This window comes from Cervus elaphus, chromosome 6 (assembly GCF_910594005.1).
Source record: "Cervus elaphus chromosome 6, mCerEla1.1, whole genome shotgun sequence".
Taxonomy (NCBI): domain Eukaryota; kingdom Metazoa; phylum Chordata; class Mammalia; order Artiodactyla; family Cervidae; genus Cervus; species Cervus elaphus.
The window spans coordinates 34,720,868-34,748,368 of record NC_057820.1 but is presented as its reverse complement, the minus strand read 5'-3'; the positions used below and the strand labels follow the sequence as shown (position 1 = coordinate 34,748,368).

The 27,501-nt window shown below is 37.5% G+C and overlaps 1 protein-coding gene across 9 annotated transcripts in view; it reads right to left on the bottom strand.

Moving 5' to 3' along the window:
• The window catches only part of EPHA5 (EPH receptor A5), a 383,390-nt gene extending 378,350 nt beyond the window's left edge, over positions 1-5,040 (bottom strand). For all 9 annotated transcript variants that reach the window (XR_006341773.1, XR_006341772.1, XM_043906637.1 and 6 more), the window contains exon 1: positions 3,233-5,040. Coding sequence is in view for 7 of the 9 variants with exons in the window: in XM_043906637.1 (XP_043762572.1) it covers positions 3,233-3,392 (160 nt within the window). In the remaining 2 variants the exon portion in view is untranslated. The remainder of the gene's footprint in view (positions 1-3,232) is intronic.
• Between the last annotated feature and the right edge of the window lie 22,461 nt (positions 5,041-27,501).

The window sequence follows — 27,501 nt, the reverse complement described above, 5'->3', positions numbered from 1 at the left end:
GTAGCTTCAATGAATTAAGCTTGATTCACTGCGGGTGAATCATTTTCAATGCAGAGTTGTTCAGCAGTAATTGGCCAAGAATCCCTGCTGCGAAAAGCACTTGTCAAATAATGCTTGTTTACAAATATATCTCCCAACAGCAAAAAGTGGCAGTTACTGGATAAGTTCAAGGCCACCTCCAATATTCATAACAGTGGACATGCTTCCTTTATTTACTAAATCTATTAAATTTTTCACTTGTTGATACACTTGCTAATATCTGTCCTGCCTGATCAATCTTAGAGAAATGTTTTGCCTTATATATGCCTCTGAAGTATTCTACAATAAAAGTCTTATGTATTATACTGTAGCTCAAAGGTTTCTTCCACATGTACTCATGCCTAACACTTGTAGTAAGACAACTAAAGATATATTTACCGTATCCTAGGGTTCAGGCTACAGAGTAAATTTTCCTCTTATTTCTATTACCCAGTGTATTTTAACATTTATTTCATATCAGTCCAAGATTCTAGATATACATTTGACTTTTTCTGTTCAATTTTGCTTATTTCTGTCAACCAAACTTAAATTTTAAACATGACTAGAGTACCAATTATAAAAGTAAACTTCCATTTATTTCTACCTGACTTGAATGTTTTTCATCACATAACAGGAGCATTTGTAACATACACTTATATAATGGATATGTACACTACAGTCTGAGAAGTCACAAAGCATCTATAGGTTGCAGAAAGCACAGTATAGAACAAGTTTTTAAAGGAGTCAGTGCACACATAAAATCTTTCTTTCAAAGTTCCTTCAGAAACAATCAAAAGCAAACTTGAAAACTCTAATCTGAATCTTTAAATAAATAAACTGCTGTTATAAATATCTTATATTCTTGTTCTTTGATTAGAATAGCAGCATCATGGAGAAACAAAAAGAACATATGAATAAATAGCGAAGGTCTGGCATTACACTAACAGAAAACTGTTGGGCAGAGAAGGGATGTAGCAGATGAAACATACAAATATATACATACATACATATATATATATGTACATGTAAAATAGTAAAATTTTATTTCTAATTATGTAAAATAGTGTAGTTACAAAATGTGCCCCAAACAACAGACATGCTTTTATTTCTAGTGTCTTCAGAACACTGGTTGGTAAAGTACCACTCACTGTTGGTTAGACCCCTGCAATCCCCATCTCACTGACGCCCAAGTTTTGCTGTTCCACTCGCTGGGAAAGGACAGCACAACCTGTGGGTATTAAGTCTGTGATATCAGCCAGTCTACCTTCCACAGACTCCAGGTCCTCTTGCAACACCACAGGAGACCCTGCTTCCCTCCATTTCCTTTTGCCTCTTCTCTCTGCAGTCTGGACCCTTATTCCCATTTAGCGCCACCCTCCCTGAGACTTCATTTCTCCTTCCCTAACCAAGAGCTACTACTCCTTTACACCTCTGCATAAGCCCCTTCCCTCATCATACTTAAGGGGGAAAAAGGAAGAAACGTAACGAGAACACACGAAAGAATAAAATGATATTACTATTACTCTTTAAATCCAAACCAGGTCGCCCCTTTCAATAGAGTAAGACAGTTAATAAAAGGACTCCTAACCCTGTCATAATTCTCCGGGCTTCTAACATATAAGGACATGACTTCAGAAAACACTTTTTCAACTTTACCAGGGAGGTTAAAAATGCAGACTGCTTGTGTTAAGCATGGGGTATTGTAGGCAGGTAAGTAGATGGGTAGGTAGGCAGATAGACAGATGGATAGATAGATAGATCGAGCTACATATAACCCCTAAATCAGATTTTTTAAAACAAATTTGGAGGGTAAAGACAGAAGCTCACGGAGTGGGGAGAGGAGTATCGATCCTTCCTGTTTTTCACACGGTTCCTAGGGAGCTGGCAGCGCTCCGAGACCAGCTCAGCCCCTTTCCCTATAGCCAAGGCACACACAACCCGTGCAAGTCACGAGGACACACACGACCCCGCCGCTGCTGCTTCATCTTTCCGGTCCCGCGTCCCCTGCCCCACGAGTGGAAGGAAATTTTTAAGGTTCTGTGCCTCACTCGAGGCATCCGGGGCTCCAAATCGAAACCCCAACCTTCCCGCCGAGGTGGTAGGTTTTTGATGTTTTCGTGGTGGAGCTGACCACCCAGACCCCATCTTCTCGTAACCCACATGGGATCTGAGATGATGCCCCCACCTTGGAGGGCTGCGCGGTCCGGGCGCGGGAGAGAACCCGGAGGCCGAGGGCGGCGAGCCGAGCGGCTTGAGCCCAGATCCGGGAGCCAGGAGCGCCGCGCAGGTGCCGCTCCCTTGCCGGCCCTACTCTCCGCGTGCAAGGCGGGGACAGTCTTCTGGGTCCGGAGCGCGGGATGGGGGATAGGGGAGAGAGCTGGGGACTCTAGGATCCCGAACGGAGCTTTTCCCTTTCGGAAACGTGGGGGAGACCCGATTCGATGGGTTCCAGCATCACCTTCCAGGCGGCGACACTCCCCTCCCCCGAACCCTCCGCCTCCCACTGCATCCCACCTTCCAGACTTCTTTCCATTTCGTCTGGGTGATCACACGACCCCCAAAGTGCGGCACACCCCCACAGTGTGAGGCGCTGTCCGTCCTTCTCCATCCCCCCTCCGGCGAGAAATAAAAGCTCTTACCACCCACCCTAGAATAGCAGCTGGCGATGCCCTAAATAACAGCTCCCAGAAGGCACTTTACCCCAAAATAAAACCATCCAGCCACCCCCACCAGGTTCCCCATCCCCAGCCACCCCCACCACGTTCCCCATCCTCAGCCCCAAATAACGGTTTCTAAAATCCCCACCGCTCCCGAGATCCCCGTCACTGCGCTTCAAACAGTTCCCACTCCTAAAAGCCCGAAATGCCACTTCCCCAGGCGCTTCAAGTGGGACCCAGCCGCACCCAGCCTCCCGGCGCGGGTCGCGGAGCCTTCTATCCTTCCGGCTTCCAACTTCCCAGCCCCCCCAATCAGCCTAGGTCCGCAGGCAGGTTCCGCGCCGAGCGCTCCGCGGCTAAAGTCAAACAATGCGAGTGGAGACGGCTGAGCACCGGAGGGAAAAGGCTAAGCGAGAGCGGACGGCCCATGCTAGCTCCGGAAGAGGGGTGCGATTTCGGCCGCGGCGGCCGCGTCCAGCCCGCCAGGACCCGCGCTGCCAGGCCCCGCCTCGCCCCTCCGCCCCGGGACGCCGCGGTCCCCACCCCCACGGCTCTACCTTCGTTGCTGGGGCTGGCCAGGAGGGTCCGGAGCGCGGCGCACAGGAGAAGGCAGGTCCAGAGGGGCGCCCTGCGAGGTGCGGAGGAGCAGCCGGCCAGGGACGCGGGGGTGCTGGGGGGCCGCCGGCGCCCCGCGCCCCGGGGCCCCGAGCCCCGCATCTTGTCCTCGCCGCCTCCGCCGCCGCTGTCCCGCGCCGCTCAGTCCACGGCTCTCGCCTTGCGGAGGGCGCGAGAGAGGCTCGCGGTTCCTCCCCGTTCCCCGCAGGCTCCTTCACCTTCGGGCCCGCGGCTCGCCCCAGTGCGGGGACCGCGGGGCTTCCCGGCCGGCTGAAGTTTGCTTCCGGAGCCCCACACCCTCCTCTCCGCTGGGGTTAAATGAAATACTAGTGACGGCGGACAGTGCAATTCGGGACAGGACTCGAGGGTGTCGAGAAGGTCCCGCGTCCCGTTCCGTGCCTCTTTATAGACTTTTAAGGATGGAGGTCTTGGAAATGCCACTGGAGGGAGGGGAGGGGGAGATAAAAGCTCCTTTTCAGTCTTCAGGGCTGAAATGGACGAAGGTGAGGAAGACAAGTCATCTTAGGTCAAGAAGAAATTCTCGGTAAAAAGAGGAGAAAAAAGGCAGGGTGGCTAAGGAGAAAGGAAGAGGAGTTGGGGAAAAAACAGGGTGTGGGAAAGACGAGCAAGGCGAGCGGAGGAAAAGATCTGGAGAGTTCAAAGACGCCAGCAGAAGGAAAGAGCTGCGGGCTGAGCACCGACGAGCGAGGCAGCGGCGGCAGCGGCGGCCCGGAGCCCGGGGGCTCCCGCGGCTCGGGGAGGAGGCGGCGTGTGCGCGGCCAGGCTGGCGAGCTCGGAACTGCACCGCCACAGCGCGCTCCTGCTGAGTCTGGAGCTCCGGCGTCTCCTCGGCCTCCCGCTCCGCGCCTGCCACCCTCCTCCCGCCTCCGCCTCCTCCTCCTCGCGGCTCCCCCGCCCGCGGCGGCTCGCAGCCTCGCCAGTGAGAATCTACTGTAAGCGCGAGTTGCTCAGACGGAGTCCCACACCCGCGGAGGGAAGTGATCTGGCGGCTGCCGCGGTGAGTGTTGCCTAGCGGTGTCCGGGAGAGGCGCGTCTTCCTCCGCGGATAATTAGGGCGAAGAATTCTCCTGACGACGCCTGCCAAGACCCGGGCTCCCGGGAGGCTGAAGGGAAACCAGCCCCAGTTCAGCAGGCAGCCTTCAGAGGAGCGGGGCCCTGGGTTTGGCCGACCGCCTGCTGCCCGCCGCAGGCTTGTGGCATCGACAACCTTGTCACACCGCCCAGCATTCCTAGGCTCTGCGAGTCCGTGGCTAGTTTATTTAACACCCTTAACCGCTTACTGCTACTGACCCGCTCTATTCTTTCAATACTTTGGCGGCTGGATTGAGATAATTAGTCAACGTTTTCTTCCAAGTAAATGGCAGACTGTCCAAATACAGAGACGGTAGCTACGATTGAGATTTCAGGGAGGCAAGGAATTTGTCGATTGAGAATTGTGGTGTGCCGCGTACTTTAAGAAGTGATGATTTAATTCATCAATCTCACTGATGGAGTGTTTTATGTTTTAGAAATTATATGATATGCAGATTTATGAAATTAATTCCAGTGAAATTAATTTCTTGTGTTCTGCTGCATTGAGACACAAATAATTTAGAAAAACTGTTGAAAACAATCAACTTGCCATGTTTCATCTCTATTATGTCTGCTCTTGCTTTATTTTTCTTCAATTTTCTCATTAATTTTTTTCAAAAAGGTCCATCTGAAGAGCAGTTCTAGTATACTAGCATTGAAAAAAAGACTGCAAATAAAACTTCTACAAAAAAGTGTGATTTTAGAAGGAAAGATATCTCATTTAATTTGGTGCATAGTAACTACTGTAAAGACTGGGTTTTCACCCACACCCTTAAGGCAGGTCTGCTCATCAACTTTAATAGCCAGCGCCTTGTTTGTATTCACAATAAATTTCTCAAAATGATTAGCTGATGACATTTGTTTTTTGTTTAAATACTTGCAATAAAGATGAAAGAATAAAGCAGCGGTGATGCAATTTTGGAAAGAGGTGGAAGCTCATCTTCGATTATTTTTTTCCCCTGAAATGTTTTGGCACCAGAAATCTAAAAACAGCTTCTTTCTATTAAAACGTTCTCCAAATGATTGAAGCAAATTAAGAGGAATGTCAGTGAATCATTCTTTCAGTTGGGCAAAAAGCTTCACAGTGAGATGCAAAGTTAAAGTCTATGTTTCTATTTGAAGACCATTGAGAATGTAAACTACTCCCCCTAAATTTAGTTGAGCTATTTAAAAATATCCAAACAGACTATCAAGGAAGTTATCTAAAGTCTGAACTATCATGAACACATGATAATGTGCGTGAAACACAGGCGCTTGAATGGGCCTTTGAGCTTGTTTCACTTCTTCAGGACTTGTATCCAGTAAAATGAGGGATTTGGAGAAGATGATCTTCAAGTTCTCTTCTCTTCCTTAGTCCTTTATCTTCTCTTTTTCTATTCTTGGCATTTCTGTTACTATTCTGTTCATCTGCCTCCAATTATTTACCTTTGACTGCAAAATTACCAGATTTCTTCAGCCTTTCTTTGAAAACCTTCTACTCCGAAGAACTTAAACAAATTTTCTATTTTATTTTACACTAAAATTTTCAATTCAGTATTCCCTAAAATGTCTCATGCTTCTCTGCCTTACATCTGGCACTCCATTCTACAGAAGTTTCACCTCCTAAAAATGTTTAACACTTCCACAAGCTCTTCCCCTCACGCACATCTCTCATCTAAAACCCTAGTCAGTGTCCAAGGAGAGTCAAACATTCAAGACTGATGTTTTCTCTTCTAAGAAAGAAACGATTTGGTTTTCCTCCCCCAAATATCCATAGCTTATGTTTTATGTCAGGCAACACAGTGACAATACTTCCCGAATGAAAAACCGGAACAAATTATCTAAGTATTCAATATATATATATTGGGATAAAGAGAGGTTAGACTAGGTACGCCAAAGAAAACCTGAGACATTGTTCCCTAAGGTGGGAGTTATGCTATCTTCTCCTTAAGGGGCTGAGAATACAGAATGCAAAATCCTTTGTATTCTCTACCTTAAATAGCAGCCATCTTTCTCATGATTGTTTAATAATATTTATTACATATCTTTGAAAGAATGAACAGCTGTAACATGAACCCCAGTGACAGAAATGAAAGCCATTTTTTTGTCTAATGAAGGTTAATCAGAGAAGACAATGAGAGTGCTTTCTCTTGGGCCTCAATCTCAAAGGAAATCTTATATTTGAGCATGTGTTGATTTCTTCACTTAGAAATACTCAGCATACTTACATTGAATGATGACACTGCATGAAAATTAGTTTTTGTGTGTTTTTTTTTTTTTTTTTTTTTTTTTTTTACTTCATACAACTGCTTTGCACAAGAAAGGCAATGATATTTGCATTTCTCATTGTTCTGGATAACTGCTATGGCCTCTAAATGGTGAAAGTAACTGATGTCAACCCAGATCGCTGCTTGGATCTGACTTTTGTTCTAAGCTTCCATGAAAAAAAAAAAAAAAAGATGTTCAGAATGACCTTAAAGTGACATGCTGAATGGTTCAGTTCAGTTCAGTTCAGTTGCTCAGTTGTATCTGATTCTTTATGACCCCATAAACCACAGCACGCCAGGCCTCCCTGTCCATCACCAACTCCTGGAATCCACCCAAACCCATGTCCATTGATGCAGTGATGCCATCCAACAATCTTATCCTCTGTCATCCCCTTCTCCTCCTGCACTCAATCTTTCCCAGCATCAGGGTCTTTTCCAATGAGTCAGCTCTTTGCATCAGGTAGCTAAAGTATTGGAGTTTCGACTTCAACATCAGTCCTTCCAATGAACACCCAGGACTGATCTCCTTTAAGATGGACTGGTTGGATCTCCTTTCAGTCCAAGGGACTCTCAAGAGTCTTCTCCAACACCACAGTTCAAAAGCATCAAGTCTTCGGTGCTCAGCTTTCTTTATAGTCCAACTCTCATATCCTTACATGACTAGTGGAAAAACCATAGCCTTGACCAGATGGACATTTGTTGCCAAAGTGATGTCTCTGCTTTTTAATATGCTGTCTTTGTTGCTCATAACTTCCCTTCCAAGGAGTAAGCATCTTTAATTTCATAGCTGTGATTTTGGAGCCCAGAAAAATAAAGTCAGCCACTGTTTCCACTGTTTCCCCATCTATTTGCCATGAAGTGATGGGACCGGATGCCATGATCTTAGTTTACTGAATGTTAGGCTTTAAGCCAACTTTTTCACTCTCCTCTTTCACTTTCATCAAGAGGCTTTTTAGTTCCTCTTCACTCTCTGCCATAAGGGTGGTGTCATCTGCATATCTGAGGTTATTGATATTTCTCCCAGCAACCTTGATTCTAGCTTGTGCTTCCTCCAGCCAACCATTTCTCGTGATGTACTCTGCATATAAGTTAAATAAGCAGGGTGACAATAAACAGCCTTGACATACTCCTTTTCCTGTTTGGAACCAGTCTGTTGTTCCAGTTTTAATTGTTGCTTCCTGACCTGCATACAGAGTCAGGTCAGGTGGTCTGGTATTCCCATCTCTTTCAGAATTTTCCACAGTTTATTGTGATCCACACAGTCAAAGGCTTTGACATAGTCAATAAAGCAGAAGTAGATGTTTTTCTGGAACTCTCTTGCTTTTTTGATGATCCAGCAGATGTTGGCAATTTGATCTCTGGTTCCTCTGCCTTTTGTAAAAGCAACTTGAACATCTAGAAGTTCATAGTTCACATATTGCTGAAGCCTGGCTTGGAGAATTTTGAGCATTACTTTACTAGCGTGTGAGATGAGTGCAATTGTGCAGTAGTTTGAGCATTCTTTGGCATTGCCTGAAAGTGAAAGTCGCATCTGACTGTTTGTGACCCCATGGACTATACAGTCCATGGAATTCTCCAGGCCAGAATACTGGAGTGAATAGCCTTTCCCTTCTCCAGGGGATCTTCCCAACCTAGAGATGCAACCCAGACCTTGTGCATTGCAGGTGGATTCTTTACCAGCTGAGCAACCAGGGAAGCCCAAGAATATTGGAGTGGGTAGGCTATCTCTTCTCCAGTGGATCTTTGTGACCCAGGATTCAAATAAGGACAACCTGCATTGCAGGTGGAATTTTTACCAACTGAGCTAGTGAAACCTATAGTTACTATAGGTAAAGGTACTATAGTTAAATTCAATGTATTAATAAACCTGAATATATCTTCACTGCATTCAAGGTACAACAACAGAAACAATTTTAATAAGCAGACTTGCTAGTATTTACTGGTAATTTGTTATGATAAAGCATCATGTGATGTTTTACATTAATTATTTTACTTAATGCTAACACTCCATCATGCCTATGTTAGTCCCATGTTGATGAAGTCAAAACTAACATAATGAGGTAAGCAACATAGGTAGTCCAACAACTGGTAAGATGTGGTCATTTTAACTCACGGCACTGACTCTGTGTGAGAAAAATGTAATGTCGTACAAGTAAAGAATCAATTTGATAACCATTTGATCAGGAAAAAAAGAGGACTACCCAAGAACTCTGCATTAATGGAAACAATTAATACATAAAAATATTCCAATTTTCAGGTTTATTTGAATCTAAAATGAATTAGCCAAATAGGCCAGATAGATAAATAGGAGAAAATAAGAAAGGAAGGATCCTAAATGAGTAATACGTGGAGAAAAAGACTGTCTCATGTACAGAAAAACATGTATACAACTTGTATGTGTACAGTGGAGAGAATGGACCAAATCAAGAAAATAACAAGACTGAGATATGCCATTTTTGCCAAATAGCAGGAAGCTCATGTAAACCATGGTAGAAAACACAAGCAGCAATGTTTATAAAAATAATCTAAACAAAATTTCATAAACCAAAGAACATGTTTCCTAAAATATTATGTAATCTTAGCAATTTTTTACATAATTTTAAAATATTTTTATCACTTAGCTATATCCTTTCCTTGGAACAATTTGGGGGAAAAAAGGCAAAGTAAAATTTAACCCTTGGTATATTTTAAATATGAAATTCTAAGATTTAGAAACATATTAGAAACTCTAATGAAACTATAAGATGCTCTAATGAAGTTACTTTTTGAGCTCCATAAATTCCTGAAAAAGATAGATATATGGTGATGTCAGTTATTTTGATGCCAAAGATAAAGCTTGATTAAAATATATTTACGCAATGAATAGTATCTCTTGAAGTTCACAACCAAATTAATGCAACTATATTCATTGTTTTATGTCACATTTTAATTTAATTAACATAAGAGCAATTTTTTTTTTAAGATTTTTTTAAGGTCCTAGAATCCCTTTCCTCTATTAATGACCCAAAGTTTTATCTAACAAAGTTAGATTTAATTTTATTTAAATCTATTTGATTATCAGTTGGGTGTTTAGTTTTTAAAATGAATTAATAGTATTTTAATGCATTAAAGTGTAAATATATGTTATTTCTTTTCTTAGCACTGCATTAAATCATGACTCATCAAAACTTCACCTATTATACAGGTTCAAATCATAATCAGCGCTCATTATTTTCCCACAGAAAAATGAACATGGAGAACAGAAAATATTCCAGTATTTTTGAGTGTTAACAGAGGGTCTTGTAATGAAGAACAAGGAACAAGATATTCAAATAAATTATAGGGATTCCAAAGAGCTACCAATTCTTATTGTTGGCAGTGGTTGGCTTTTTCTCGAAGGTTTCCCAGACTGCAGTGTACTAGGGAGGCCAGGGCTGCTGAAGTTGATGAGGAACCACACTGATTGCCTCCAGCATCTTGGATAACTGGCGTCATATGAAGACACAGACGCTGAAATAACAAGGACTCTCAAGGGCTGAAGAAGTAGGAAAGGTGTGCTCCGGAAAGTTACAAGCTTGAAAATTCCACTTTTCTAATCACCTTCTGGACTCCAGAAGTCTTTGCTGATATGTGAAAAATAAGCTGTATTATTTTTCACATTCAGAGAAATGTTTTTATTAAATTCAACGAATATATTGACTTGAAATTCATAACAATCCACTCATATAAGAACATATTTTATAATAAAATTAACTATAGTTTGCTGGGGGGAAAATTGATATAATTGCTCAATAGCATAAGTAAATAAGGGGTACCTTTGCAACCAGGCTTTTGTTGACTATCCATGGAAGAGGCTCCTAGGTAAAATGGATATTGATAATCTCAAGTACTCACTCTCATATTCTACTGGTGAGAAGTGAATCCAGAATATCTTTTATAGGGTGGTTACACAATTTTATTGTGGCCTTTAAAATCTGGATAGCTTTACATTCAACAATTATACTTCTTAAAATTCAAGGAAATGTATTAATTTAAATGGAATAAATGATTAAACAAAGTTATTTTTAATGTATAAAAATAAAAATACTTATGTTCAATAAAAAATGCTAAATGCATCTGTATAATAAAATACTATGGAACCATTTAAATGATTGGAAGAATATCTATGTACATCAAAAAGATAGTATAGTTGAAATTATAAAGGCATATACAAAGTATTTTTTCAGTATGATAAGATATGTCCCATTAATTATATTTGTATATGACTGGTGAGATAATTTATACCTTTTCATTTTTTTTGTACCAATAGCATTTATTATTGTGCAACAAGTGAAAAATTGAAGTAAAACTTTCCAGAAGAAGATGTGTATGTACCTATACACACACACACACACACAGAAAGAAAAAATAAAACAGGAGAAATAGGAATAGAAAATTGAAATATGGTGATAATGAGTAAACTTATACTACAATACCATAAATTATATAATAAAGTTATTTCAGTTAGCCCCTGCTGCTGCTGCTGCAAAGTCACTTCAGTCATGTCCGACTCTGTGCGACCCCATAGACGGCAGCCCACCAGGGTCCCCCGTCCCTGGGATTCTCCAGGCAAGAATACTGGAGTGGGTTGCCATTTCCTTCTCCGAGTTAGCCCCTACTCCTATTCTATTCTATTTGGGGGTGATCATTTGTTTGATTTAATTATTCTCTGTCATGTCCACAATATTTCTGAGTATTCTGACAATTCTGGAAGGCATAATTTCCATGATGTAAGCTGTTTCAATGCATTTCCTGATTGAATCTCCAGCGCCCCCACTTGGTTGATGGCAGTTCTGTATTCATCTTTTCTTTCCACCTGGTTTACTTCATTAGAGGTTAGAACTGGACATGGAACAACAGACTGGTTCCAAATAGGGAAAGGAGTATATCAAGGCTGTATTTTGTCACCCTGCTTATTTATGTGCAGAGAATATCATGAGAAATGCTGGGCTGGATGAAGCACAAACTGGAATCAAGATTGCCACGAGAAAGACCAATAACCTCAGATATGCAGATATCACCACCCTTATGGCAGAAAGTGAAGAAGAACTAAAGAGCCTCTTGATGAAAGTGAAAGTGAAAGAGGAGAGTGAAAAAGTTGGTTTAAAGCCCAACATTCAGAAAACTAAGATCATGGATCTGGTCCCATCACTTCATGGTAAATAGATCGGGAAACAGTGGGAACAGTGACAGACTTTATTTTGGAGGGCTCCAAAATGACTGCAGACAGTGACAGCAGCCATGAAATTAAAAGACGTTTGCTCCTTGGAAGAAATGTTGATCAACTTAGACAGCATATTAAAAAGCAGAGACATTACTTTTCCAACAAAGGTCCGTCTAGTCAAAGCTATGGTTTTTCCAGTAGTCATGTATGGATGTGAGAATTGGACTATAAAGAAAGCTGAAAAAAAAAAAAGAAAAGAAAAAGAAAGCTGAGTGCTGAAGAATTGGTGCTTTTGAACTGCGGTGTTGGAGAAGACTCTTGAGAGTCCCTTGGACTGTAAGGAGATCCAACCAGTCCATCCTAAAGTTAATCAGTTCTGAATATTCATTGAAAGAACTCATGCTGAAGATGAAGCTCCGGTACTTTTGCCACCTGATGTGAAGAGCTGACTCATTTGAAAAGACCCTGATGCTGGGAAAGATTGAAGGTGGGAGGAGAAGGGGATGGCAGAGGATGAGATGGTTGCATGGCATCACCGACTCAATGGACATGAGTTTGAGTAAACGCCGGGAGTTGGTGATGGACAGGGAGGCCTGGCATGCTGCGGTCCGTGGGGTCTCAAAGAGTCGGACACGACTGAGCAACTGAACTGAACTGAACTTACTTCACTATTGGCAACATCACTCTAACTGTGCTACAAAATGTGTAGCTTTGAATAGCTAATTTTCTTAAAATATGTGAAAAGTAATGATTTTTTCACAGAATGAATTAAAATTGGTATTTTACTTCAATGTCCTAAATTTTTATGGCCTGAAATATCACAAAATTTCTTTTTTTTTTCTTTAACCTGAGGTTGAATTTTTTTTTAATTTTTTTTTTATTTTTTATTAGTTGGAGGCTAATTACTTCACAACATTTCAGTGGGTTTTGTCATACGTTGATATGAATCAGCCATAGAGTTACACGTATTCCCCATCCCGATCCCCCCTCCCACCTCCCTCTCCACCTGATTCCTCTGGGTCTTCCCAGTGCACCAGGCCCGAGCACTTGTCTCATGCATCCCACCTGGGCTGGTGATCTGTTTCACCATATACATGCTGTTTTTTCGAAACATCTCACCCTCACCTTCTCCCACAGAGTTCAAAAGTCTGCAGAGCTATACTTTTCATCAAATTCTTTCTGTGTGTCTATTTTGCTGGCTTCCTTCTTTCCACTCTGCTTCATCTTTCCCTTTTTCAAGCACCTAAACTTCCATTTTTTTCAGCTAAGGTGAGCATTCTTTCAGCTTAGGAGAACACTCCCAAAGTCATTTTCTTCAGCCCATTTTATGCCACATTCTCAAAAAAATCCAAGAGCTTTCCCTAGTTATATTGGCTCGAAATGGAGCCAACTTTTGAGGTAACCCTTTTCCTTCATGTTTCCTTCATGTTAGTTTTATAAACTTTTATAAAAACATTAAGCTATGAGGATATATTACCTATATTATCTATTTTAAAGTGACAAAAGGACACATAAGGTAAATATGAAAATGCTTGTGATAGTTTGTAGTAAAACTAGTTGATTCCATTACAGATACTATCAGGGCTTTTAGGCTAAAATTGAAAATAGACTTAACTGTTGGTACCGATGGCCTCTGAGAAAGCAAGTGACTCGTCAAAAGGACTAAGCCGGAGCGTACATCACAAATCAAACCCTTGGTTTAGAATTCATCAATAGTTTTTACTCTTAAGACTGAATTTGTTTATTAAATAGGAATTTTAAAAATATGAAAATATATATATTTATTCATTTGGCATAATTTCCCTGAGATTCATCCAAGTTGTTAGTATTTCAATAGGTCATTCCCTTCAATTGCTTAGTATTATTCTGTGGTATACCGCAGTTTGCTTAACCATTCAGTCTTTGAAGGAAGAACAGATGAGTGGTTTCTAGCTTTGGGCCACTACAAATAAAGCTGCTGTGAAAATTTGTGTACAAGTTCCTATGTGAAAATAAGTTCTACATCTTTGGAGTAAATGCTCATGAGAGTAATTGTTGAGCCGTATGCTATTCCATGTTTATCATTAATTTTTAAAGATATGTAGTTTAAAGTCACTCCCATTGCACCTCCAACTTATTCAACAAAAACAAGATAAATAATAGGCAATTGTATAATAAATCTCTATAAAAAGAATTATATTCAACATGTAGACAAAACAGCAAGTGAAATAATCACTAGAATATGAAATAGAAAAGTATACTTGTAGGAAAATTTTTAGAAAATTTATGAATATCTCAACATACAAATTCTACAATAACTTTCTTCTATTTAAACTTCAAGTATTATAATAATAGATAACTATTTTAATGAAGTAATAGTCACACAATTGTTTACTTCCTTGATTATTCAAAATACATTCTTCAATTCCTTTTAAAAATTTTTAGACTCGCAATACATATTCCAGTACCTGAATGAGTAAATCATATCACTTTGTCCCAAACTGACATTTCAAAAGATGAGTTCAAATACATTTGCAGAGATATTTTTGAGTTCATTCAAGCTGAGTAGTACTTCTTATCTTTTGAAATGTCAGGCGGTTGGTCTGATGAAAAGGGAAAGAGATCTTTTTTAAACATCATCATACATGTGAGCATAGGATTAATACTTAGTTTCTCCATGCACACTATGGAAAAATTCATATTTATTTGTGGGCAATGATTTTCCTTCCTTTGTGGGCAAAACACTACAAAAGCAAAAATCAACTATCTTAATTTGTATTGGGAATTTTAATTGAAGTCCATCTTCCCTCTTGGAATTATCTAATATTTTCAAGTGGGTTAAAACTTTTGTTATCATGTAGTAATACAGCACTATGAAAATTCAAGAGCTCCATGATATAGATCAGACATCTTAATACGATTTCTGAAACCTAAATTTGACATTAAAACTACTTTTAAAAATTACAAAAAAAACTGCATGAAATATTCATATACCCTTAATTCCCCATGAATAAACTTTTACAGCTCCCAGATTTGCTTAAAGTCAAATTAAAAATTCCAATGAAGTTGTGCATTGTATAAAGGAAGCAGATAGATAGCATGCATCTGCTTTAGATTACTTCTAAAGCGCTACTAAAATTACTTATACAGAGATTAAAAAAAACACACAAAGTCATAATGAGCAGAACAGGAAAAGAGACAACAGAAAATTGTGTTGAAAGATAGACAAGTGGCTTAATGATAAGTAAGAGGCCCAAGATAGTTGAATCATAAATCAAATGGTGAAGAAATTGATTAGCTACCTTATTTTTACAAATTCCAAGAAGAAAGATTTCTTTCAGAAGATAAAATTGATAGAATGCCCGATACATTTTAGTGCAAGGAGACGAGTAATATAATTCACAAATTTTTTGGAGCTATTTTACTGATAGGTAGAAAGAACAAGACAGTTATTCAGGGAAAACATAGGTTTAAGGAAAAGATAAGTAATTATATGATAACTATTGAATGATAGCAGTCACATAGGAAGAATAATGCAAATGGTAAATGTAGACCTTTTTGTTTGTCTTTGTTGTTTTTCAGTCACTAAGTCGTGTCTGATTCTTAGCAATCTCATGGACTGTAGACACCAGATTCCTCTGTCCATGGGATTTCCCAGGCAAGAATGCTGAAGTGGCTAGCCATTTCCTTCTCCAGGGGTTCTTGCCAACTCAAGGATCGAACCCATGTCTGCTGCATTGCTGGGCAGATCCTTTACATCAGAGCCACCAGAGAAGCACAATGTAGATATAATAAAATCTTTTGATGAGTAGAAGTGATGGAAGGATGTGATTTGATGGTTATGGAGGGGGATTAGTAAAAAAACCAAAATCTTTATCTTTATTATTGTGACATCGATATTGTATGAACTGTAAATAAATTGAGATGCTCAAGTACATCTATGTTATTTAGAGATATAGTGTTATATACAAAAAAAATCAGCTAAAAGGGTGAAAATTGTTGATTTTAGAGATACAAATGTGAGGAGCAGAGACACACAATCACTGTTTTATCGACAAGCTTTATGTGTGTGTCTTTAAATTATACACATGTATATAACTGAGTAAAAGAAAACAAACAAAAAAAACCCCCAATATAGTTAATGTGGTTTTAAATATTTCAGAATTACTCAGCATTTCATATGTAGGATTCTCCAGTTTGTATTTTTTATGCCAGTATTATATCTTCAACTCTTATACATGTCAATAATATTAATCTCTTTCAGTAAGTTATGTAGGTTTACAGTATTCTGATATATGGGTTATTGTTGGCAATTTAATAAAGATTCTTGCACATGTTTATAAGAGTTTATTTACATTTACATACTTAGAAATGGAATTGAGGGATTGCAGGATTAAAATTTCAATCTTTCCTAGGTGTTGCAAACTTGTTTTCTATAAGGTCTGTAAAATCTTTCAGTTGAAATATTCCAAATTTGGCAAGGGATTAATATTGTTTCCCTTGTGGCTCAGCTGGTAAGGAATCCTCCTGCAATGAGGGAGATGTGGGTTCAGTCCCTGGGTTGAGAAGATCCCTTGGAGAAGGGAAAGGCTACCCACTTCAGTATTTTGGCCTGGAGAATTCCATGGACTGTATAGTCCATGGGGTCGCAAAGAGTCCGACTGGACTGAGCGACTTTCACTTTTCTTCCCTCTCCAAAGAGAAGTACTTGACTTTTGACCACTGATTTCTGAGATTTCTGATTTATGAGAAAACTATTTATTGGTAAATTCTATAATGACTTTATTGCTGTATTTCTATAGTGACTTTCCTCTAAGGAATTTATGTGTTTGTTTTGTTTTTCATTTTTGTTTTTGTGTGCCTGCATGCCAAGTTGCTTCAGTTGTGTCTGACTCTGTAACCCTGTGGACCCCGAGGCTACCAGGCTCCTCTGTCCATGGGATTCTCTAGGCAAGACTTCTACAGTGGGTTGCCATGCCCTCCTCCAGGGGATCTTCCCGACCCAAGGTTCAAACCCACGTCTCCTGCTTCTCCTGCCTTGCAGGCAGATTCTTTACCTGCTGAGCAGAATATGAATTAACGAACAGTTATGAACATTCAGCATTTAAAAACCAAGATAAATGTATAAATATACTGAGGCCTATTGAAAAGTATAGGGTTTCAATGCATTTAAATAAGTATTGCAATTATAAATCCAAAAATAGAATGTTTTAAGTATAAAAAGAATCTTAAAAGACAAATCTATTTTTTAAACATGTTGCTTGTGACCTCAAGATAAATATGAACTGAGGAAAATGCCAAGGAAGAAAAGTAAGGAAAATGAGTAAGAAAGTCTAAACACAGTTTAATTTTAATATTAATATAACTCAAGTTTTTTTTTCTGTCAAAATTTTTTTGTTGAATTGAAATTAGCACCTTAATTTTTAAATCACTGAAGAAAGAAATGTTAGTAAAGCAAAGATGAAATTGAAAGGAACCCCCAGAAAGCATAAAATAAAGTCATACATTGGACCAAATATAATGTTATTTAAATAAATATGAGGAGCTTAAATTATTTTATTGAAATTTAAGATAATCAAGCTGAATATAAGGGAAACTATTTAACATTGTTGGTTAAGGAAAATGTTGGTTCATGAATGTTCTTTTGTAAAAAATTACCTTCCAAATAAGAAAGTCTGAAAATGATTTAGGAAACATTTTTAAGGATGGAAATATAAGAGGAAATGACAAAATATAGGTGAATTTAGTGATGTGATTGTATGCAATATCCTTCTGGCTTCCCTGCCTGTGAACTCTCTTCTCATTTTATAATGATCTGCACACATTTGTCACTTATTCAATTATTTACCAATAGGCCACAACCTTAAAGAATGAATGACTCTCTCCTTGAAATGTTATTATTGAATTTTTGTGTTACTTTTAAGGTAGCGGTTAGATTTGGTGATAGAACTCCTGCACCATATAAAGTCTCTAGTGGCCAGGAAACATGCGCTAGTAATTTTTGTTGCCTAATGTCTACTAAAATCTGAGAAGCATGTATATTAAAATCATATTTATGAATTGAGTTAAATTGGTTTTTTAAAATGGTCTTAGCCTTCTTATTCATAGGAATATATCTTCATAAATAATCATACTTTGTGATATTGTGATAATTGCTCTGTGTTGGAATTATGTCTAATTCATATATCTTTGGATGTGTTAGGAATGTTTTCAAACTCTTAAGATCTTGGTATTATTGTTGTTATTTGGGCACTAAGTCATGTCTGATTCTTGTGACTCCATGGACTGTAGCCTGCTGGACTCCTCTGTTTTTACTTGCAAAATTCTGAAAATAATGCCAATTTATAAGTATCTTTGCATTTAGAAGACCCAAAGTTTTTCAATCATGCAACACAAAATATATTAAAATAACACAAATTTTGTTAATAAATATATGATGTGCTTTCTCTCTATTCTTTACTTTATCCTGTCTTCTCACTAAACAATATTTAATGTTATATTTTGGAAAAATAGCTAAATTGAGAAAGGACACAATTATAGGCAAACTGCTTTTAATCTTTTTAGCTTAACTTTAATGAAATCACAAAATAACTGTAATATCAAAGAGTAAATCTAAAAATCAAAACCTACATTAATGCTTGGACCTTGGTTTATATTTGTTTGTTTTGAGTGGAATACATTTTTCCTTTTAGCTTATTGAAAAATGTTTGATGGTATCCTGAGTATCGATTTTAAATAGAAGTCAAAAGTAAAAAGCAGAGAAGAAAAAATAAACCTTGTTTTAGTTGGGCTTCCCTGCTGGCTCAGAGTAAAGCATCTGACTACAATGTGGGAGACCTGGGTTCGATCCCTATGAGAGACTGAAATCACCTCAAAATTTTACTTAAGCAAAAAGCAGTTAACTTTTAGTTAATAACATATTTTAGAAAGATATGCATTAAATTCTAATGAAACAGTGCATGTCTGTAATTACTATTCAAATTTGCACAAAACTGCTGGTAAAATTACTGTAACTGTAACTGCAAGTGTGGCTAAAACAGCTCAATGCCTAGTAGAAATCCATTTTTACAATTCTTTTTTATAGCCATTTCTGGAATTGAATTTTCATTGTTTTTAAGTTAGTTTCAGCTTCAACCTTATAGTCCAGTCTGTTCACATACACCCTAGCTTAGGAATTGCTAATAAGTGCAGACAAATTAATTTATTCATTTTGGTTCTTTTTCAGGTATTTAGGTGTTCTAAGTTGTGGGAATTTTACTTTGAGTTATAAAGCACTTTCTTTGTGTTCTTTCTGTCAGAACTGTAGTTGTCAGATCTGAAATAAGAAACTCAATTAGAAGACATTTTAGGTACCTATGGGTTATATTAAAGCATAGCAGTATTTCAGATCACGCAGCTCACAGAAATAAAGTTTCTATAATCTGATCAGCAGTGAAATGAAAATATTAATTGTACCATATTTGTTACCCTGAAGCAAATAAATTGATGGTTATGTTATCCTTAACGTGAATACCTGTCAGAGCTATAGGACACAGACATAAAAAATTCTTAAGTGTAAACTCTGTATCTGTGAAAGAATTGATGAATATAACTAAAGCCAACTTGTAAAACTGGTGAAGATTTGTTTGTGTCTTCAGAGGCCTCTGCTTCTCTGTGGAATGCCAGCTTAAGACAAAGATGTATTCGGCTCATGACTCAAATATTTTGTAAGTTCTGTGGGAATTTATGTTAGCTAAGAATGGTATGGGGAAATGACTCATCCTAACAGAAAATTGTGTTTAATTATGTACCTTCTCCCAATCTTTATGTTCTATTGTTCAAGAAAATCATTGTCTTTAGTTATTTATGTATGAATTACCTGAAATTCAAAGTATTATTTATGCTATTTACACATATAGAGTAACACAATTATGTTATCTTCAGCATTACTGGTTATTGACTATCCCCAGACTCCCACTGTTTCTTCTATTTGTCTTTTAGTGAAAAATGTAGAGGAAATAATGCTGACAAAATTTCTAAATGGGTAGGTACTAAGCTATTGTTCTTTCTATAATACAGAAAAGTTAACCCTAGAGCTTTCTCTAAATAGTTAGTCCCCAAAGTTTTTTGACAATACAACCCACCATAAAAATATTTTTGGACAAATATCCCCAAACATATTTATTTAAAAATTGTTTACACATACTATTCAAAATGTACTACATTGTAAACCATCACAAAATACAGATATTTATAAATGATTAAATTTATTTTGTAATTATAAACTTATGTTTATACTTAAAACTTTTTGATGATATAGGAGTGTTTTGCAACCTTCTTGTCATAAATCACTGTTTTTGTCATGTGAGATTGTCAACCAGAAAATTGAACCTGACTGATAAGTATTAGTTCTTCCATATTCTGATATTTGCTCATGTTTGGATTATTAATCTTACGTGGAAGAAATCTTTTTAGGCTATTTTGCTATTTTGTGAGTATTATATTGATTAATTAAAACTATAAAATGCACAATGTATAAGTCCATTCTGCTGTGCACATACAAGGATCAATATTCCAGAAAATGCTCAGCAAATAGAAAAATTAAGTGTGACTCTGTCTATCCAGGACGTGGAACTTCTACTCTTTACACAGGACACTGTTGCATGCTTTCTCTGACATGTGACTCCCCCTCCAAAAAAGGGGGGACTAAGCAAGGAACCAGTATCAGTCTGCATATTCAAACTCTCTATGGATTGTCCCCAGTTTTCAGGCAGTCTTCTTAGACCATTTGTCTTCCAACTGGGATACACATAGCCTGGGGTTACAAGATACAAGTTCAGATGGTTTGAAGGTAATTAATTTCCTGATCCTCACTTCCATATGGATTCTTTCCTAAGACTGATAAGGCTCCTGAGTCAAGCAGCTTCTTTCCTATATCTCCTGTCGCTAGTACATTTATCTACCTCTTATATAAAAAGGATGTATTTGAATAAAATTATGGAGGAATTAGGGTTAAACACAATCTAAAGAAGTAATGGCCATACAGTATTGTACTTGTTCACTGTTTCTTTTAAATTAGTAATTTTTGTTTCAAATCATCATTATATTTAGATCTCATTGGATGTAATTAAAAGGCTGACATAGAGATTTCTTTGGTGACCCAGTAGTTAAAACTCCACGCTGCCAGTGCAGGGCGCAAGGATTCAATCCCAGGTAGGGAATTAAGATCCCACATGCTCCTCAGGGCAGCCAAGAGATTAAAAAACAAACAAAACAAAAGATTGACATAGCCCATCCATTTTGAAATGGCAATATTATACTCTTTAAAGTACACATGGAACATTGTCTATTTTTCTCTATTCCAATCAAGCCTCAGTTGGAATTAAGAAATTTAAAGTCATATTAAGCATCTTTTCCCACCACAATGCTATGCTATTGGAAATCAATTACAGGGGAAAAAAAAAACTATAAAAAATTCAAACACATGGAGGTTAAGCAATATGTTACTAAATGATCAATGGATCACTGAAGAAATAAAGAGAAAATTAGAAAATACCTAGAAACAATTGATAATGAAAACACAATAATCCAAAATATAACAGACACAGCAAAAGCAGTTCTAAACTCTAAGAAGGAAATTTATAGCAATACATTTTTACCTCAGGAAACAAGAAAAATCTCAAATCAACTATGTATTCTTACACCTAAAGCAACTAGAGAAAGAATAACAAACAAAACCCAAAGTTAATAGAAGGAAAGAGCTTATAAAGATCAGAACAGAAATAAATAAAATAGAGATGAAGTAAACAACAGCAAAGATCCTAAATTCTGGTTCTTTGAGAGGATAAACAAAATGGATAAACCTTTTTCCAAACCATCAAGAATAAAAAGTAAATGATTCAAATCAATAAAATTATAAATGAAAGAAATTGCAGCAGGCACCACAGGAATACAAAGGATCATAAGAGATTACTATACAAAACTGTATGCCAATAAAATGGACAATCTAGAGGAAATGGACAAATTGTCAGAAATTCACAAACTTCCAAGACTGAATCAGGAAAAAACATAAAATATGAACAGGCCAATCACAAGTAATGAAATTGAAACTGTGATTAAAAATCTTCCAATAAACAAATGTCCAGAACCAGGTGGCTTCAAAGGCGAATTCTATCAAACATTTAGAAAAGAGTTAACACTTACCTGTCTGAAATTTTCAAAAAATTGCAGGGAACACTACCCAACTCATTCTATGAAGTCACCATCACCTTGATACCAAAACCAAAAGCAGATAGATATCACAAAATATGGAAATTATAGGTCAATATCAATAATTGACATAGATACAAAAATCCTTAACACATTTCTAACAAACCTAATCTAACAATAAAAGGATTAATACTCTATTCAATACTCTGTAATGGCCTATATGGGAAAAGAAGCTAAAAAGAGTGTATATATACATATATACACACACACATATATATGTACATATACACATATGTATATGTACATATATATATGTACATATAACAGATTAATTTAGCTGCACACCTGAAACTAAAGCAACATTGTAAATTATATCCTAGTAATTTTTTTTAAAAAATAAAGAAAAAATGGCAATATTTAGTGAGCAAAATTTCAAAAGTTTTAGCTATTCAAACTATTACAATTTAATTGTCAACCTAAAAATTTTCTTGAAAATACTTGTTTTATTCTAAATTGTCTTAGGGGATGAAGAGGGAAAAATACTATTAAGACACTGCTTTAGCCAGACCCTGTCATTATAACATCAGCCTACACTGAAAATTAACATTTTTGATATAAAACCAATAGTTATTTAGTTTTAATTACTGAATGCAATCAACAATAATTCTGTGCAATGTTTCCTAGATCTTCCTAATGAATCAGGTTTTTGAGGCGTCTTCTGTGTCAGAGTGATTTTAATGTAGTTGTTTTATTATATTATTATTACTACTACTACAGTTACTGTTACTTCATTAATGTTTAGGGCATAGGACTGTTGACTGATTTTTCATGGGTCGTTATAGGCCACAGTCCTTGGCTCAGTGGTAAAGAACACTCCTGCCAATGCAGGAGACCCAGGTTCGATCTCTGGGTTGAGAAGATCCCCTGGAGAAGGAAATGGCAATCCACTCCACTAGTCTTGCCTGGAGAATCCCACGGACAGAGGAACCTGGAGGGATACATGTCATGGGGTCACAAAAGAGTCAGACATGACTGAGAGACTAAACAACAACCATAAGTCAAATTTGTGATTTTTTGATTCATTCTGGCTATGCTAACAACTACTACATCATCTTTAAAGAACATTGTTTTATTGTAAATTTTGCTTTTATCATTGATGCTTCCAAATAATTCCAGGTAGCAAGTTGCTATTTTCATAACACTTCTGCCTTAAATTAAAAGAAAAACCTCATTTTAAGTTCTCATTGTTTCTAATTAGTAAGAAAGGAAAGTTTTTCAATAAATAAAAATCACACAGATGCATACACATATTGCATTTTTGAATGAGGACATAATGAACCAGCATTATTCACTTAGAGAACATGGAAAAAAGTAAATGATTAAAATAATCCCATTATCCAAATGCCATGGTCTACATTGCTATACTCTATGAGTGGGTAGCAAACCAGAAAATATGAAATTCAATTCAAAAGGTAATACTTTAATAAAAGAATATTTTGTTATGAAAACATTGCTCTGATGATGTCTACTGAAAAACTTTTTAATAATAATGACAATTTTTATATTCATTTAAATAAAGATACTAAAATAACAATAGCATTAATGATATTGGATGTTTTATGTTTTCTTTATACTATTTACTTTATATATGTTATTATTCTTTCTAATATGTATATTCTTTTGAATAAATTTCCTTTGCATTAATACTATCTACTTATATCTAGTGTAAATGTATCTTTGACTATATTTTCTCTGTTTTTACTTTCTTCCTCCTTACACAACTGGACTATATTTTCCAGGCTCCTTTTCAGTGATGCATGGCCACTTGACTCAGGTCCAGATAACTGAATAAGAATTAATTAGCTCTCCTTTTGGGAACAAACAATAAACACTTTCCCCTGCGTTCTTGGGCTTCCCTGATCCCTGAAGGGATCAGCTGGAGAAGGGATAGGTAGGTGACCCACTCCAACAGTCTTGGGTTTCACTTGCGGCTCGGCTGGTAAAGAATCCTCCCTCAATGTGGGAGACCTGGGTTTGATCTCTGGGTTGGGAAGACCCCTGGAGAAGGGAACGGCTACCCACTCCTGTATTCTGGCCTGGAGAATACCATGGACTGTATAGTCCATGGGGTTGCAAAGAGTCAGATGCGACTGAGTGACTTTTACTTTCATTTTTCCTGAGTTCTCAATGCCCAGGCTATGCTCTTACCATCAGTTGACTGAATGAAGAGGAATTCAAGGATTTAAAGGCAATCAAGACCACTGTTTGGAAGAATTCAGGGAGTCCAGATGACCACGTAGATCAGGACTCCCATGAGGGTCTGTCCCTTTCTTAAGTGAAAAATAAACTAGTTTCGTAAAACTAGTGAGATTTAGTGGTTTGCTTTTTAAATTAGTTAATCTGTTCTGGATAATACATCATGTTGGGGCTTCCCAGGTGGTTAGTGGTAAAGAACCCACCTACCAATGGAGGAGATATAAGAGATGAGGGTTTAATCCCTGGGTCAGGAAGAACCCATGGGGAAGGACATGACAGCCCACTCCAGTATTCTTGTCTGGGAAATCCCATGAACAGAGGAGTCTGGAGGGCTACAGTCCATAGGGTCACAGTCAGACCCCTAGGAATCAAAAGATACCCCATGAATCAAACTGGGAATCCTGTGTTGCAAGCAGATTCTTTACCAGCTGAGCTACCAGGAAGCCCCATTTCTCTTTCATATATTTGATTTCTCTTTTACATATTAGATTATTTAGAGATGAAACTCAAAATCACCCTGTTATGAAATGCAATGGTAGAATCCATGACTTTGGACTCTGGACCCTTAATGACAAAGATATTCACACACCATCAGAGAGTATGCAGATTCGGTCCTAAATATAATACCTGATTGTCATCTCTCTAGTATTTTCCCATTATGCTAATGTTCTTTGCTTCTTTATAACTACATGATAACCCTGTTGAAAGAAAAGATCATATCTAAACATTATGGTGAGAGGTGGCATTTGCTCAAATATTTCCATTGATTGATTCACTTATTTATTGTTTCAGAGAATACATTCCCTATAGCTTAATATAATGTTATTTGATTTTTTTGGTTTACCTATGACATGATTCCTTGATTACATATGATATATGTTCTATACTTTAAGAACTATTTTTAGCCACTGTTTAATTAAAATACACACATAATAAAGCAATGGCAGTGTTTTACATTCCGTGGACAACAATAAAAACTGAAAGCTCTTGTTCTCTGGCATATTTACTTAGTCTGAAACGAATACTGCATAACTAAATGGAATTCTGTCATGCGTTTTCTTTCTTTGAGCGGCACACCATGTGCCACAGAATGCTGCTACCTTTCACACATTGAGTGGCCTTCATTTATATTTGGACACATTTTATCTCATGCAAAATGTTCTCAAATATTTGTAAAGCAGTAAAAGGAATAATTTAACATCATGGTAATAATTTATGCTGCACTTCTTAAACAAAGAAAGCACACTCTTCTCCATTAAGTCCTGTAAGCTATGTATAGGGTTTGCATCAACATATAATGCTTGCATTGAAGCACAATAGAAAGCTTTCCTAGGGATTGGCCTGTTTGAGATTTTTTTACATACGTTTACACTCTGCTTTTGGATTGCAAACTCATGTGTTTTTTGATTCTTAGGAATGATTTCTCTAACTAGATTTTGCCAGGATAGCACTAAACCTTTAACCATTCAAGATGTTTTCTAATCACCTTTTCTAAATATTTGTCTTTAATCTTTGATTTCCGTGATCAGTTGCACTTGAGAAACAGTTTTCCAGTGAATTAGAAACTAACCAGCAGGTCAGTTTTTCAAATTTCATCCCCACATCCTCCTTTATTTCCCTTCACATGGCCATTTGATGTATATTAACTCTTTTATTGTTCTTATTTCTCTGACTCCCTCTTCTAGAATGATATGCTGCATGAAAGCAGGCACTTTTGTCACTGTTTTCTTGAAAATATTATTTTGTATCTATGTCCCAGCACATAGTATGATCCATCAACATTTCTTGAATGAATGGATGAATACAGAGATGAATTCAAGTTTCATTTCTAATTCATCGTGCTTCAGAAGTATTTGGCACAGAGAATTAACTATGGTGAATCTACCAAGTTTCAAAAAGATTCATCGCATTTTTATCCTATTTCAATCCAAAATGAAAGCTGTTACACATATTTAAAAAAAAAGATAAAAAAAGATGATAAACCTGTCCTCCAATTACTTAATTTAGAATCTTAAACTTTAAATATAAATAAATCAATTAACTCATTTAAAAATATTTCTTAAAGTCACACATCATAGTTTATTCCTGTCCTCTCACATACATTTCATGCAAAGATGACTTGAGTTCTCATTTAGAAACACTGGCAACTTATTTTAAAATAGCCTGTTTGTTCTTCTCTAGTTAGATGTGCGAGACACAGAAATAGAACACTGTGTGATGGAACAGATGCTATAGCAATGATGAGTTTATATGTGGATGCCAATGACAGATGCCACCTTATAGCATTAGCCAATAAAAAGTATGGGTGTTACACTACTTAACAATTACTCAAATGAGCTGGGCTGTGGGCAATCCCAACAGCTCAATCTGACTCTCATACGCTGTAAGTGATCTTGTGTTATGGATATAATAAGTATCCAAAATTAATTTAAAAAGAATTAATGAAAAATGTATTTCAAGGCAGGTATATGGATCCCCTCAGTTTGTTTTTTCCCCCCTTAGGAAAGTGCTTTATCCTCTATGGCAAGAAGAGAGAAACTAAAAATAAAATTTACTCTGAACAGAATTCACTGGAGATAGTTGAGTAACTTTGAAGATTAAACCAGGAACACATGTTTTCAATAGATATTAGTTATGAGTCAGAAGTATATTTTCTAGGATTATTTTCCCTTTTTTTGAAAACTTACAAATATGAGCAGTTGAAATCCTATTAAAATTAAATGGAGGGAATCTCCAGTTATTTTTTAGTGAGTAGTTACTCTACATCACTGAACATGAATGTTTATTTAACTTAAAGCAGTTTTATTTAGTTTGAATGTAGAGGTATTCTACATAGAACACTTTTGAATCTGCATATGTAAAACAATTAAATTGAAAATCAGTCAATCTATTACAGTCATCTTACAGTCCTGCAAGAATTCAATTTCACCAGGGTTTCAATTATTGATTGTTTCAGCAACAGAGGTAACTCAGATGAACAAATTATCTTTGCCCTGTTCCATTATGTCAAGTTTTGTGAATGATAGTCCCTCAGGCATGTCCATTTTCTTTTTGATCCTATGGACTATAGCCTGCCAGGCTCCTCTGTCCATGGAATTCTTCAGGCAAGAATACTGGAGCGGTTACCATTTCCTTCTCCAGGGGATCTTCCCGACCCAAAGATCAAACATGGGTCTCCTGCATTGCAGGAAGATTTTTTACTACCTAAGCCAGCAGGGCAGCCTATGTCAAGTTTGGATGGCTCTAAACACAAGGCAGGTACTTGAGT